At 44.4% G+C, this 14532-nt stretch overlaps 1 protein-coding gene across 1 annotated transcript; it reads right to left on the reverse strand.

Annotated features, from left to right (window-relative positions):
• Positions 1-4407: 4407 nt before the first annotated feature.
• rgma (repulsive guidance molecule BMP co-receptor a) lies at positions 4408-14311 on the reverse strand. The gene is made up of 4 exons (XM_076037940.1): positions 13713-14311; positions 9989-10104; positions 7808-8325; positions 4408-5747 (listed from the first exon to the last, which is right to left on the reverse strand). The coding sequence occupies exons 1-4, from the start codon at positions 13724-13726 to the stop codon at positions 5055-5057; spliced, it is 1341 nt and encodes a 446-aa protein (XP_075894055.1). The 5' UTR covers positions 13727-14311; the 3' UTR covers positions 4408-5054.
• Between the last annotated feature and the right edge of the window lie 221 nt (positions 14312-14532).

A 14532-nucleotide genomic window follows, 5' to 3' on the forward strand; every position in this document is an offset into this window, starting at 1 on the left:
GTCCAGCCTGAGGAGACTTTGTAAATTGATTCTTTGCCAGAGCCGCGGTTATGAAATTGGATTTGTATAGAAGTTGTGAGACCAGTAGGGGATCTCCTCTGAGAATTATGTTGTGTTGTGGTAGTAGCTGCCATCCTGTAAAGTAAGACAAGGCGCAGGGGAATGATGAGGTGCTAAATGTATGTGGAGACTGATGATGGTTTATACAACTTATAAATGAACCGAGGTTTTCAGTATGTAGGCTCAGTGATGAGGGTGAAAGGTAGTCCATGTCAAAAACAAACACATGCAACAACTTACCTCAGATTTGAACAGTACTACCAGAATATGAAACTATTTGTCATTAAACCAAAATAAATAATTAAATTGAATGTGTCATTCATTTATTTAAAAAAAACCTTTGCAACCTAATTAACCGGCTGAGATGTACCTTGTTGATTGGCCAGTGGTGGCAGTCTGTGAGTGTGCGGCGGGTGGTTCAAAACCAGTAACACCTGTCACCTTTATAGTCCGAAACTAACTGCAAGGAGAAAGAAAAGACGGGGAAAGAAAGATGAAAGACGAATGTACACAATAATGAAAAAGAAAGAAAAAGTCTCCTGCAAACCCATTGCTGTTTCGAAAAAAGCGGGAAATGAAGTCGAGGAGGCTACTGAGCTAGCCAACGTTAGCTCACTTCGAACAGGGAAACCACGTATGAAGGTTAGAGCTGTTGTGCTGTCTGTGACTAGTGGGCTGATAATCTGATGTGATGGTGTGACCTCATAGTGTAGGCTGTGCGCTGTTTGGTGAGCATTTCTATTGCGTTGTCTTTTTCTGAGTTTGTGTAGCTACCCAAGTATTAATTTGCACCTCTTGCCTTCTTACTGTGTTAAGTCATTTACTACTTTGGGATTATTTGGTTCACTCTATCATTGTTTTGTAGTTTCCGATGAAGGCGGTTGTGATTCATTGAACTCTTTGCACTTGACCAATGTTCATGCGATTTGACAGCTTCACAGAGAGTTCATTTGTGTGTGTCTTTGTGCAGGAAGTCCTTCTGGTGGTTCAGTGACTCCATCTTGCTGGATGTCATATGACTGGTAGTTATCACTTACTTTGCAGGGTCTGGGGTTGAGCTACAGAGCCCAGGGCCACCTAGACCACAGTCGGCAATGTGGTGTTATCATCGCCATTATTTTGTAACATTTGTCAAATTTGTAGCACGGTAATTTTCTCCTTGTCAACACACTTTTATTGGCGATGAATCAGCTGTACGTAACTGTCTAATTTGCGCTTTACACCTGGTGAGAGAAAGAAAGAAAAGGCCTTTTTTTGGAAAGAATCATAGGAGTGGTTCCTCCCACTCACATATATGACAGCTTACCATCAAAAACAGTCCTACTACACCAACAAGGCCCCAGATCACTTCTCCTTGTGTGTTTATGTTTATATTTTTGGCTGTTGGACTTTACAGTATGGCCTCCTGATTAACAATTCACCACCAACTCCCTAAACAATTAATCTTGATGGACTGGCATGTGTTGAATTGAACTAATTATATATCGGTCCACTTTATTCAGAATGGTGATCCTGCAATTAGAGTTATGGCGGGCTGTAAATGCTATGAAAATGACTAACTACAGCAACGAATGAATATTAGAAAGTGTAATTTTCACTTTTGAATACATCAGTCCAAAGAAAGTACTAAACTAATAATGCAGGTGGTAATTCAACAGAAAGTCAAAGCATTGCTAAATGTATCTGAACAAACTAAAAATGACAATGACAATGTATGAGAAGAAAAGATCTGTTAGGGAGAAAAAAAAAGTCAGCTGCCTCTTCTTGGTGAGCTGTGCCAAATGATGTAGTTACCTAAAAAACAAACACCTGGAATTCTCATCTCATCACTTTTATACAAGACGGTATTTTTTGCAGATGGCCATCTCTAATGACTACCCTCGCAGTGACTGTGAACTTTGTTGTATACAACTTGCTCTTCTGACTCATGTAGTTCCCATGCGATACTAAATCTTTACAGGAGGGGGCAGTCAAAGCCTACTTATTCTACTGCGGCAGCAGACGTGGATTTAAAAAAAAAGTACAGCAGAGAAGGGCTCTTTAACAAGACATTTTGCTTTTATTCAATAAATAATTTACATTATAAACAGCTGACTTGTGGCGCAACATTTGCCTAACATACAAACACAGTTTCTGACGTTCAGCTGTTTCCTTTTTTTTCATTGTTGAAATCAGTACAAGTCTGACATTATTTCAAACCAAGCAAGAGCTAAATAGAAAAAAAAATTTAACATAAAGTGCTTTAAATTCAAAAACATGGACGCCGCAGAAGAAATTCCTACATTCCCTTTGTGGATGAGGTGGGCTGCATTCAGGCTGTTTCATCGGAAGTACAAGAAACTAGCCGAGTGTACTGTATTTAGTAAACAAGAGTTTTGTTCTGTGGCGTTCATGTTTCTGTAAAAATCCCTTTTGAGGAAAAAAAAAAAAGGTTCACATTCACCAAAATGTCTCATGTCCAAAAAAAAAAACAAAAAAACAAAGGCATAAAAATCCAAAACACAACTGTTAATGTACAAATTTAAACTCACAAACATATGTACAATCTCACATTAAACACACATTGAACTATATACTGCAAAAAACTCACAACACAAATGACACCTATTAACACAACATTACAATCATTTGTTTTAGGATTTTTTTTTTTCTTCTGTGTTTGTGTTTCTTGCACCAATACATGATCCAAATAGCAGTAGTAAGACCTGCCCAAATACTTCAGTGTACAGGATAACTGAGCAGAAAACGGTGCCCAAGTGGCGACAGTATCTACAAGGTTGACCTGCACATTAACCACTGCAGCTGAGGATCAGAGTTCAGATCACCACATGGAAAAATGGAACTCTGTCTGATGACATGAGGAAAAGCAGGCCGTGCGTTCACGGCACGTGCATGTCATTTTTCCATCAAAACAACAAATTCAACCACAAAACATCGGACAGATACAGTTAAGAATCCCTGTTATGTGAGCTATGAAAATTCTACTGTCAGGCATAACGGGCTTGTTCTCTGGCTCATGACTCGAGCCACCATGAAATCAGGTGTGGAGACGCATGCCTGTCGTCACACCGAGCACAGTTCAGATTAGCACACAGCAGGCTCTTTGTAAAAACGCCAACATGTCTTTACAGTGGGCACAGATTTAGATCGGTAAATAAAGGTCCCGTACTATCTCCATTTAAAAACATAAAATCTTCTCAAACTCATGTGAGGCAGCTTTTTGTGATTTTTTATTTTATTTTAATTCAGTTATCTTTTAACAACACACTCTTTGTATCTCCAGGGGGAAAACAAAACAATTAGCCCTGTGCTTGCAGCCTCCTGTTCAAAACATAGCAGCAACACATATTACTAGTAGACAATTTAGCTCAAATCAGTTTGGAGATAATATGGGACCCTTAAGTTGGTGCTGTTCCTTTATCTGCTCTGATTAGAATTCTGAAAAAAAACAAAAAAACACACAGGCTCCATGAAGCTCGCGAGGCAGACCTAGAAGCACACACTGTCTGCTGAAAGGATCAAGTGAGAAGCTGAACGACACTGCGAATGAAGCCCAGATGAGAAGCGATTATTTTTATCAGCTCCCTTTGGGGGATTTGCTGCTCCGAGTCAATTTCAACAGGCTGACAATGAAAATGTTTTGATGCGACGACATAAGGAAGATATTTACCACTGGAACTTTGTTATATCATTTCTAGGAAGTCATGCGCTCACAATCAAATTATCACGCAAAATGATCCACAGATGACACACACACACACACACACACACACACACACACGGACGCACGCACACGCACAAAGCAAACACACTTTCAAACAATATGACCCATTAATCTCAACAGCAGACAACTGGAGACGTTGCTCTGACATGCTCTTGGCTGAGTGCTTCCAAAGCTGGAAACCAATCTGACACCAAGCTGCTTCTGGCCTTGGGTTAACACTTACTTTGCCCCATGTGCTACAAGCCCCCTTCTTTCCCACCGACTGGAACCTAAAGCCACTACAACTGGTGTTGGTGCCAGTTCACAGCTGGTTCACAATGTGAACGATCCAGGGACAAGTTTGCTTTCCTTGTCTCCGCTGCTTAGAGGGCCACGTCGTTATGTCATTGTATATTGTCTGTATACACCTCTCCTTCCCAGAAATAACATCGATGTTGGATTATGTGTGTTTGCAACGGTTGCTCTTGGCTTTGCGAGGCCTAACTCGTATCCAAACACCGCTTATGATTTGTGAAACCTTTAATGTGGACTGCCTTTGTCTGTACTTTCAAGCTTGTTGTGTGTGTGTGTGCGTGCATGCGTGGTGAGTACTTGCTCTGTTTCTACTGATTGCAGGCAATACGTTTGTTTTTAAAAAAGTAAAAATTAATGAACTTGATATTTTTTCTGAATTAATGAGAATTAAGCCATTGATTCAGAAAAAACACTTTCTTTCTTTCTTATTTCTTAATATCTGTGTGCAGTATCAAGTCATGGTAACCCCACCTTGGCCATAAGCAGTTGGGTCTGTCTGTTCCAGCTAAGACCTTGTACTATATCAGAGCAATCCCTGGCTGAGAAAACTGAGTCTAAATTAGTCGCAAGTCCTGAACCTGCCCTGCTACTAGTACCTCAGGTTGGGGTTAAACTCCTCTTTCAGCAAAAGCTCATCTTGTCTGGCTTCCTGTTACCACATAAGCCCTGGTTAGAATGTTGGGTTTAATCCAGGGGGTAAATCCTGAGCTCCAGAGTCCTTCACCCTCCAACCACGAGTCTTCTCAAAGACCAGTTCGATACAGACGCGTGACGACGGGTAGGAGCACGTTGAACCTCAGCGACTCATAGTCATAGACACGACGATACAATACAAATGAGACCAGGGCTAGGATGGCCCCTTGGGATGGAAAGTCGGCCATCACAGCCGGAGGAAGGCAGCCGATGCACTACACAGCGATGGCACTTTTGAACACTCACGGACAGATACAGCATGAAGACACTGTCGTAGAAATGCCTACAGTTGAAATGTGCAGCACTCCAGCCACACGAACACAGCCAAGATGTTGAGGAGGATCACTTCTAGTCGGCCTCCGTCCTGCCTCACGGCACCGCTCCTGAAAGCATCCTTTCCAAAGATGTGGTGCCGTTTACTGTTCGAGTGGAGCATCTTTACATCCTCAAAGGCGTAGTAGGCAGCCATTGTGAAGTTTATGTCCCCCGACAAGAGAAGGTCGAACACGCACGACTGGAAGTAAAGGTCCTCCACCGGGAGCCGCTCCTTGCACTTGTCCTTGGCAGACTGGTAGGTGAAGCCGCTCGACCCGGCAGCACTCCTGCTTTTGGCCTCGGCTCCCCGGGCCCTGACGTTCCGGAAGTCGATGCGCTGGTTGGCGGGGCAGCCGTGAAGGCAGAGGTACAAGTCCTGGTCGTCGCCCTCCTCCACAGAGTTCACCACCTCCTCGGGCATCCGCACGGCAAAGGTCAGGTAGCGGCCCACCTGCCGGACCACGATGGTGGTTCCGATGTACCTGGCCTGGATCTCCACGTGCTGCCCGGGGACCTTCTCCACCACACGCAGGGCGTTGGCCCCGTGCCGCTCCCCTCCGTTCTTGGAGCCGTCGGCGAATGCGGCCGGCAGCTCGTCCGTCTCTGCGTGGTACATCTTCTGGTCCACGCATTCCTGGAAGTTCTTGAAGATGATTGTCAGCTGCAGAAGGAGGAAGGAAGAAGAAGAGATGGGAGAAGGAAAAAAAAAGAAGCAAAAACCTCATGAATGCTGGCCAGCGAGTCCCCTGATATTCCTACAAATACCCGCCGTCATGAGCTGCTTCTGCATTACCTTGCAAACTGCAGTTTAAAAAAAAAGCATTTAAAAAGGGAAGCACTTATGTGTTTGCATTAAGGAGTAGCTTGTGCCACCCACCCCCTCGGCCTCAGCTGAGCGTCATGTTTCAGCACCGGCTCGACATGGGGGAGGCCAAGGTAAACGCCCGCAAAAAAACACGGGTCCAAGCCATGTAAAAAAATCAGGCCTCAGTTCACAGACACAAAGAAGATCCATTCATAGCCCAGAGAACCTGCCTGTGAACCCCAGAACTATGCTCCAGGGAGTGGCATCGGGCCAGGGCACGGCAATATAGTCTGCGGCTAATTAAATGAGACTGCTCAGGGCTCTGCAAGCTTGGTTTCTCCAGGACACCAATGAGCCATTGTCGGAGAATGGATACCAGGACAGAGCCTGATGTCTGCTCACTCGGGACGCAGCACAATGGAGACTACAGAATTCTCTATGACTTTAACAATTCATCTCCTGCCGCCACCACTCCCCCCCCCCGAACCCCCCTTTGCATTTCCCATTTACATTATTAGCTTCTCTTTATTCCCCGATTCACTTCTGTTTCTGTAGACTTTAATGAAAACAAACAACACAAAAATGTCTCCCATTAACCCTCCCCAGGAAGAGGATGAAAATAGCCAGACAATTTTATTTGCTCTAGTAAGAGCAACATACAGAACCAAAAGTCAGGGCTTTGCTAATGTCGATCTTTTTTTCTTTTTTCTTTTTTTTACTAGGGCAGCCTTGTTTACACAGGTGGAATTGGCTGCTGCCTTGTTTTGCTTTTGTCCAGAATAAAGATCCTTAAAAAGCTGTCTCATTTGCTTCCAAAAACAGCAATGCAAAAATGCCATTATTTTAAATGCTTAATAACCCACAAGTGCTTAACAGCGCATCATTAAGAAACCTTGATTACAGAAAATTACGCTTTCTACCAATGTGATTAAGGACCAAGTCTGCTTGTCCTCCAGGTCAAAGTCTGCAAAGTGGTGGAGGGCCACAGACATCGCCAGACTGTGGGACCAAGTCTAGAGTGAGTTTGCAATCTACAAATGTTTCTCCTTCTTTGGCGAGAGCTCAAGCGCAACTGAAAGCCATCATCCACACAAAAACCCAGAGCTCTCCTGATGCAGATATGATTCCCCCATGTCGAGACTGTCAATTTTTAATTCACTCCACCGAAACTGAACTCCACTCTAAGTAGGACAAACATCAGCCGTGGCTGTCCACTGTGATGCCGCGCTGCTGCTGTAATACAAACATATCATTTGTAAAGCCTTTGGGATCTTTGCACTCGAGCGGAGTTTGACTTCCTTATCTGTAATCATGGAACTCATCCAAACACTAACCAGATTGCACACTTTATAAAATGGCTCACTATTACAGCAGACTTACACACACGCGCACACACACACACACACACATAATTAAAAAAAAACAAAAGAGGGTTATTGATACAACATGTAGCAACGAATTGGAACCTAATGATTATTTTAATTACACATTAATTAGCCGTTTTGAATCTCTTGCCAAGGAAATTGTCTTAATTATATAGAAGGGCCAATTTGACATAATTTCTTTGCTTCCAGCTGTTTTCCTTTCTGATTAATGGCTAATGATTATTGAGATTCTTGCTCTATAATTTTCTCTTAACTGTGGACGTGAAAAGAAAATGTCAAACCAACCACTTTTTTTTTTCTAAGTCGTTATCAAGCACTCTGTCATGTTTAAACGTATCATATAATGAAGTTCCAGAAACTTTAATCTGCATTTATTTTTCTTTAGCTTAAAAACTAAAAATATGTCAAATGTTACCAGAAATAAAACAAGCAAACTGATTCAGCCAGTTCAACTGAATAGGCCTTCAGAAAATACAAGTCTTCTTATACATGTATGTATAGTACAAGACTGAAATAAGGACAGGACCTCACCTTGCTTGTTGCAGTGGCCAAAGAACCTGGCACAACAGGTGTGTTGGTCACCTGCACAGACAGGTATTTGTTGTGTATGAGTGGCCATGCTCCCTCCACCTTGCACGTCTGGAAGTCATCGCCAAAGGTTCGCAGGTGTGGGTCCCCGAAGAAGCCGCAGTGGGTGTAGTTGGGCGCTGCGGCATTGCGCGAGAGACTCCGCTCGTAGTGGCACACCTCCGGCCCGTCGGAGCGTTCCTGGCTGTCGGGCAGCAGGGGAGGCGACGGGGGAGGAACCGGCGTGCGGGCACGTGGCGTGGACGTGGGGCCCTCCTTGGAGCAGTTGTGTTGGCTCATTAGATCCTCGATGCCATGCTGAGCGGAGTGATAGGCCAGGTCACCCCTGCAGGTACGGGCGGTCCGCCGCACGCAGCCGTTGTAGGCTCGCAGTGCCGTGCAGAACTCCTCTTCCAGTCCCGAGTTCGCCGTGGAGGCCCAAAATTCCGAGTTGCACCTGAGGATCTTGCACTGCAGGCTCACTGTCACGGGGGAATAAAATACAACGTGAACAAAAGAAGCAAGACAAGAGCCTGCGAGCAAAAGCAAGAAACTCGATACAGCCTGAGCTCCTCCATGGTGGTTTATAAACGTACAGGTATGCAGTATCGCCAACAATAAGCTAAAACTATTTTATGTTTTGAACTCTGTTCACAATGTATAATGATATGATTTATCTAATTTTTTAACACCGGAATGATAGAGAAAAGAACAAAATGCAAACAATCCATGTTCCTTTCAAAACTTTTTGAAGCCTGACCTCATTTGGAGAGGCAAATGGCGGGTCTAAAACGCCCCAAGGTCACCGAGGATATAGGATGACCTTCCCAATTGTGAAGAAATGCACTTCCATTTCACACCCACTGGCTCTTGGTTTACGTAAAAGAGCCATTTGGGATCCTAATCTACACCTTTGATGGTGATTATAAACACCCTCGGCTTGAGATTGTTCTCCCCTGCTTTATTGCGGCTGCCGGAAAACTTTAAACACAAAGTGTCTCTCAAACATTTCCCAGGATGCCTTGTCGCAACACCTTGTTTGACTTGTATTATCTTTGACTAATAAAGCTTTTATTTGAGCCGGCTGTGAATTTTCACCCAGGACGGCATGTCGACACTTTGAAGTCCCACTTAAAACAGTTTCCTCTGCAGAAAAACTTCAGCGCAATCCTGTCCAACACCCCACCCCCCACCCCATGTCGCCTCCCCACTCACCACCCGCTAGATGGATGGCAATAAACTCATCTTGATCTCCGCTATCAGTGCTTTATCACCTTGTTGTTGGATGGTTAAGTGACTTAAGAGGGAAACTGATAAGAGTCTGGCAAGGGCACACTGTGATTCCAAGGCAAACACATTATAGCCAAATCACACAAGTACAAAAAAAAAAGGCACTTTCTCAAACTTTGATACGAAACAATGTCAAAATATTTCGGGAGAGAAGAGAGAAACTTGACAGGCAACTTAACTCTTAACCGGCAAAGCACAATACCCGGATGTCACTCTTGTCGGAGTTCTTTAAAATGCAAGGAAAGTAACTTTGAAAAACAAATTCATTTCATGGCCAACCACTGAACCAGAGGCTGTAATGGAAAGACATTGGGGCTAATGTGAATTCCTAATGCCTGCCCCATCCCCCAAACACAACACTGGTTGGAGGCTGCAGCAGCTCCTAGAAGACTTCTCACTTTGTTTGGCGTTTCTGGCGATCGCAGTGAATAAAACGGACCCGCATAGTAATATTAATATGAAGTATTACATCGTAATAGGAGTTAGACTATGTCAAGGCAGTTATTTATTTATTTCTCCTCTTAAAGCGAGTGCGCTCGTGCACGTCGCCGACAAATGCGGCACTTTCTTATTTTGCGTTCAGTGAGATTTCAAAAGATTTCCGTCGTTGGCTTACAGATACTACTAACAACTGGAACCACATTAACATCAAACGCAGAACGCAACATTTTTACAAAAAACAGCATTCCAAGAAGCGTGTCGGCTGGAGTTACTCTCGAGACGAGTTAGCCAAGTGACGCGATGATTTGTTTTGTGAAGTTCCGACGTCAGTGTGTTGTAAAGTCAACCAAGCAACTTACGAGCACAGGAAAACAAAACAAAACAAAACAAAAAACAAACAAACAGGCAACTCACCGGCGGGGAAGAGTGACAGAAAGACGACGAGCACTCTGCACACATCAAGCGCCGAGGGTCTTCCTCTTTCCCCCATAACCATCCATCCAGCTCGGGCTCGCACTCCGCTCCTCTCCCTGGTCACACCGGATTGAGGAAGCACAGAGGAGAGCAGTTAGAGGCGCCCAAGACACTCGAGTCCATGCGAGAGCTGTGACGGCGGCCCCGTCCTCTCATCACTAACACGGGGCGACCTGTTCGGAAAGTTTGTTCGTTCCAGCGGGAGTGTCGCACGCTGAGTGCGGGAGCAGTGCGGCGCGCTGCGGCTGGAGGGAGGGAGGGAGCCCGAGGAACCTATCTTCCTTTTAGGGAGTGTCGAGGCAGGGGCAGCCTCCCGGAGCCGAGCGAACACGGAGGGCCAATCACAACCGCCCCCCCCTCCCCCCTCTCCATTAAACCTCCCCTCTTCTCCTTCTCCCCCCCCCCCTTCCCCAAGTTTCACGTTACACCTCACAGTGCAGATTTGTTCGGCGAGGAACCCACAACTCACACTGGTGTTAGCCAGTTCTCCTTAACGCCACATACTGGGGAGGGGAGTCACGCCAATAAGCGCACTGTGGCCAACACAGCCATTTTCTGGAGGTGAATACAGAGCGGGGCGAAGGCATTGGGTTTGGATTGATTTGTAACTGCAAATTATACTGTGTGCTCTCTTTCTGCTCCTTTCATTAGCGCTCTTTACTGTGCCACAGGGGCCAACATACATAATCAAATGTAAATTTTCCATGTTGGACTTTGCTGGTCTGTGCTGGACGGTTGACTGTGCTGGATTTATTATGAAGAAAATACTAAACTTAAGCAAACAATCCCCAACAACCTCCAGATTTCTGTTAGTTCAGTACGGTTAGTGATAACGTTATGGCCCTCAACCGGATGGACCACTTATTACATACTGTTCATACAGTGTTTACACCACGTGTTGATGCAGATCTTTCTTCCAATTTTCGATTGCAGATTCTCAAGGTGCAATTGACCAAAAAACATTTTTACTTTAATTGAACAGTTTACCCATTTTTTTCTTTTAAATAAATATTTAGGCTACAACAGCTAAAACAACACTAATCGAAATTTTACCCGTTATTACCCATTTTCATTAAAGGACAATTTGCTTTGTTGCAGGTTTTAATTTGTCAGTAGCATTTTTTTTTAAAGTTATTTTAAAAAAAGTGGTAGTCATCTTTATAGGAGAAATCGGATATTTCTCCCTCCTTCTCCTCCTTTCGCCTTGTGTTGCTATCAAATGATTCACTGTAGTCAGTTTGTGGTTTAATTGTAGAGAATTTCATAAAGATTGAACTAGTTGGATGCCCAAGTGAGTCAAATCATGAGATTGTGGCTTAAAAAAAAACAAAACAAAAAACTATAGGAAAAACATCATTTTAAAGCCCACTTTCTTTAAAATGCCTCTGATGTTAACTGATCCTCATGTGGTTAAATGGAGAGAAATCCCTGAAGACACATGATCTGTGTGTTCTCAATGACACCTAGAGGAAAATATCGATCCGCAAACAACAAGCCATGAGCTCATTAAACATGCGGCCTTGCTGTGTGTGCTGTTCAACCACCCTCCCCCCCAACACTGCACGAGGCAACCTAAATCGTAAGTACAGTCTCACTAATTAACAGCAGCATATACAAATACATCCACTCTGGTGATTCTTGGCTGTGTTAAACTTCACAGTGAAGCATTGATCTCCACCTCTAAATGACATACACCCTCTCTCTTAAATATCCCTGAGCTCTTGTGGTCCTTTAAATGCATGTAAGTGCAATCAGACAGGCGGTTGCATGCATACAGGCTGTACAGTGTTTTTCCACTGTTCCGTGAGACACCTTTTGTGTGTGCTGTCCCTCTCATGGATGATGGATACATTGGTGCACAATGAGGTCTGCGCCTGCATGTTTTTCTACAAGGGTGGTCCTATATGCAGGCCTATTTCCAGGGTTAATATGTTTACGTGCGTTCGCCTCTGCGAGGAATGGCTCCGGCTGAAAGAATAAGTCGCTCTGGGGAATGTTTCAATGAAGTGTGCAACATGTTTAGCTCCTCTGAAGCGAAGACGAAAATGAGGGATGACATGTAATTAGATGACAGGACTTTGATGCAGATCTGTGACAGTATTAGCAGCTTTGTCTGTCATTTTTGAAAATTGCTATTGAAATATTAACTTATTACACAAAATATTTGCTTCTGCATTATTTATCTACATGATCTACATATCCTGAAATTAAGATTTTTTTTTTTCAAATAATTGTACAATGCAATAACGGATAGTTTTGACATTCTGTGGCCGAACTTACTAGCCATTAATATCACAGAAGCTCTGGCCCTTTACCTAGTTCTGAATGAAAATAAGAGTAATGTTTCCCATTACTTATATTCCAAGTGATAAAACGGGCTTTGGGCAAATACAATTTGGCCATATGAGTTTTCTGAGAGATATTTTCTGTCTCGCTTTTTATAGCGATCCATTTCGCATTTTGAATATCAAATAATATAATTATATTCTAACTGATGAGCAATCACTGAATTGTGAACAAATCTGGCTCTCCAAATGCAAGATGTCAAAGTTTTATAACCACAAAGAATGTACAGAACGCCATGCAGCTGTTAGTGAGAAATTATGACGTGAGCCGATTAAATCCTCACATATTTCGCAGTAAACTGAAAATATATAACAGCCTCGTCATCTGATCAACCCGTTTGCAATACCATTATATTTCCTCCCTTGTCTTTGCATATTTCTTTCTTTCATATGTTTGCCATCTGCCTTATTTTGGTTTTTGGGCTTTAGAATGTCTAATTGGCTTCAATGAATGGCTTTGAAAACAGTTACATGGCAAAAACATCAATTACTTCTGAAAACCACCTATCCACTGTCGGATGTAGATTGAAGACCGGGTGCCGTCACAGCCATTTCAACTATCATAAATGTAATAAAATCACGTGTTATACTGCCGATTTAAACCTGTGATGTCACCGTTTAAATCGAACCTTAATCGACTCGCAGCACTCCGGGTTTGCGCACGTTTCCGTGTCGTGACCTCCTTTCTTTCTAACGCTGTCACATACATGCTGTCATGCATGTAGTCTACTTCTGCTCGTCTGGACGATCACGAGGGACGGATCCCCTTCTCCAACAGATGGCGCTTTGTTGTGGGCTCCGATATGAAACCTCACATCATGACACAGGCGCACATCATGACACAGGCGCACATGGCATTGTGCGGACAAACCCCCCGAACCTGTCATTACATCTGGGCTTCGCGGACAGCTCGGTTATTCCCCTGATTACTGCTTGTCATGTAATTAGAATGAACGGAGAAATTCCGCAGTCCCGTTGCGCTGCTGGGGACTGTGAGGACTTTACATCCCCTGCGGTTTTTACGCTTAGACGCTTTGATAGCAATAAAAAAGTGGCTGCGTGATAGTCCAGCATTTAACAGTTAAAAAGGAACGCATTTCTCCATTATAATAGTCCTGACTTGCACAACCCCCCCCCTCACTGCATCAGAAAAACAGCTCGGTGTCGCCTGCTTGGACACAATTTGGGATTTTTAAGGGGCATAACAGCATCTGTCAAACGTGTGCGTTGCTTGCGTGCGATCATGCCCGATGCCGCTGACTTCAGTGTCCCCCCCCCCCCCCCCTTAAAAAAAAGAAAAATAAGAAGCGAGAACCCACCTTGGCGACTGCATGAGCTCTCCGGGACTCTGGAGTCCTGCAGGAAGCCGGAGGACAGCGGAGACGAGCAAGAGAGGAAGGAAGGAGACTCCTGAAAGGAGAGAGAGAAAAAAAATCCACCTCCTTTTCAAACAAGTCCTCCCGCGTTGTCACAGTAATCCGAAATCGAACGCGCCGTGCGTAAAATCCGCCGATGCGTACATGGTGTCCGCCGACGTGCCTCTCGGTGCAATCAAGCAGCCTTCCTCATCGCAAACCAGGGGTGGTGGTTGGGGGGGGGGATTCATTTATTAAACAGATCACTTCTCGCACCCGCGGGGGACGACTCGTGTCTCCTCAGCCATTTGCGTAACTCGCGAGCCTATCAAGTCGATCGGAAAGGAGACATTATGAAAGATTAAGTCCAGTAATTGCCCTCCTGAGCCGGCGCGCGTCCGGGGAATCCAAATGGTTAGTTTGCGGGGTTTGACGTCGGGTAGAGGTAAAAAAAAAAAAAAAAAAAGAAAGGAAAGAAGAGAGCAAGAGAGAGAGAGAGAGAGAGAGAGGAGCCCCGGGGCCAGAGCTGCGTCTGCTGCTGCTGCGATCCGCGGTGTGGATGTTGTGAAATGGCTTGTTAGAAAGTGTGAGAAGAGAGACAATGATCGGCTCCGCATGACGCCACTGGGAGCCACACATCTCCGCCACGGGGCCCCCTCCTCCTCCTCCTCCTCCTCTTCCTCCCTCCTCATGTCCAACTTATCTCACACAGACCCGGAGCCTCGCAGATGCACTGAAGAGAAATGCTAAAACGAACCCAATATTTTTTTTCAACCCCAAATCT

Source organism: Nelusetta ayraudi, unplaced genomic scaffold (genome assembly GCF_046127955.1).
Source record: "Nelusetta ayraudi isolate G7.1 ecotype Tasmania unplaced genomic scaffold, CSIRO-AGI_Nayr_v1 ptg000053l, whole genome shotgun sequence".
Classification (NCBI taxonomy): Eukaryota; Metazoa; Chordata; class Actinopteri; order Tetraodontiformes; family Monacanthidae; genus Nelusetta; species Nelusetta ayraudi.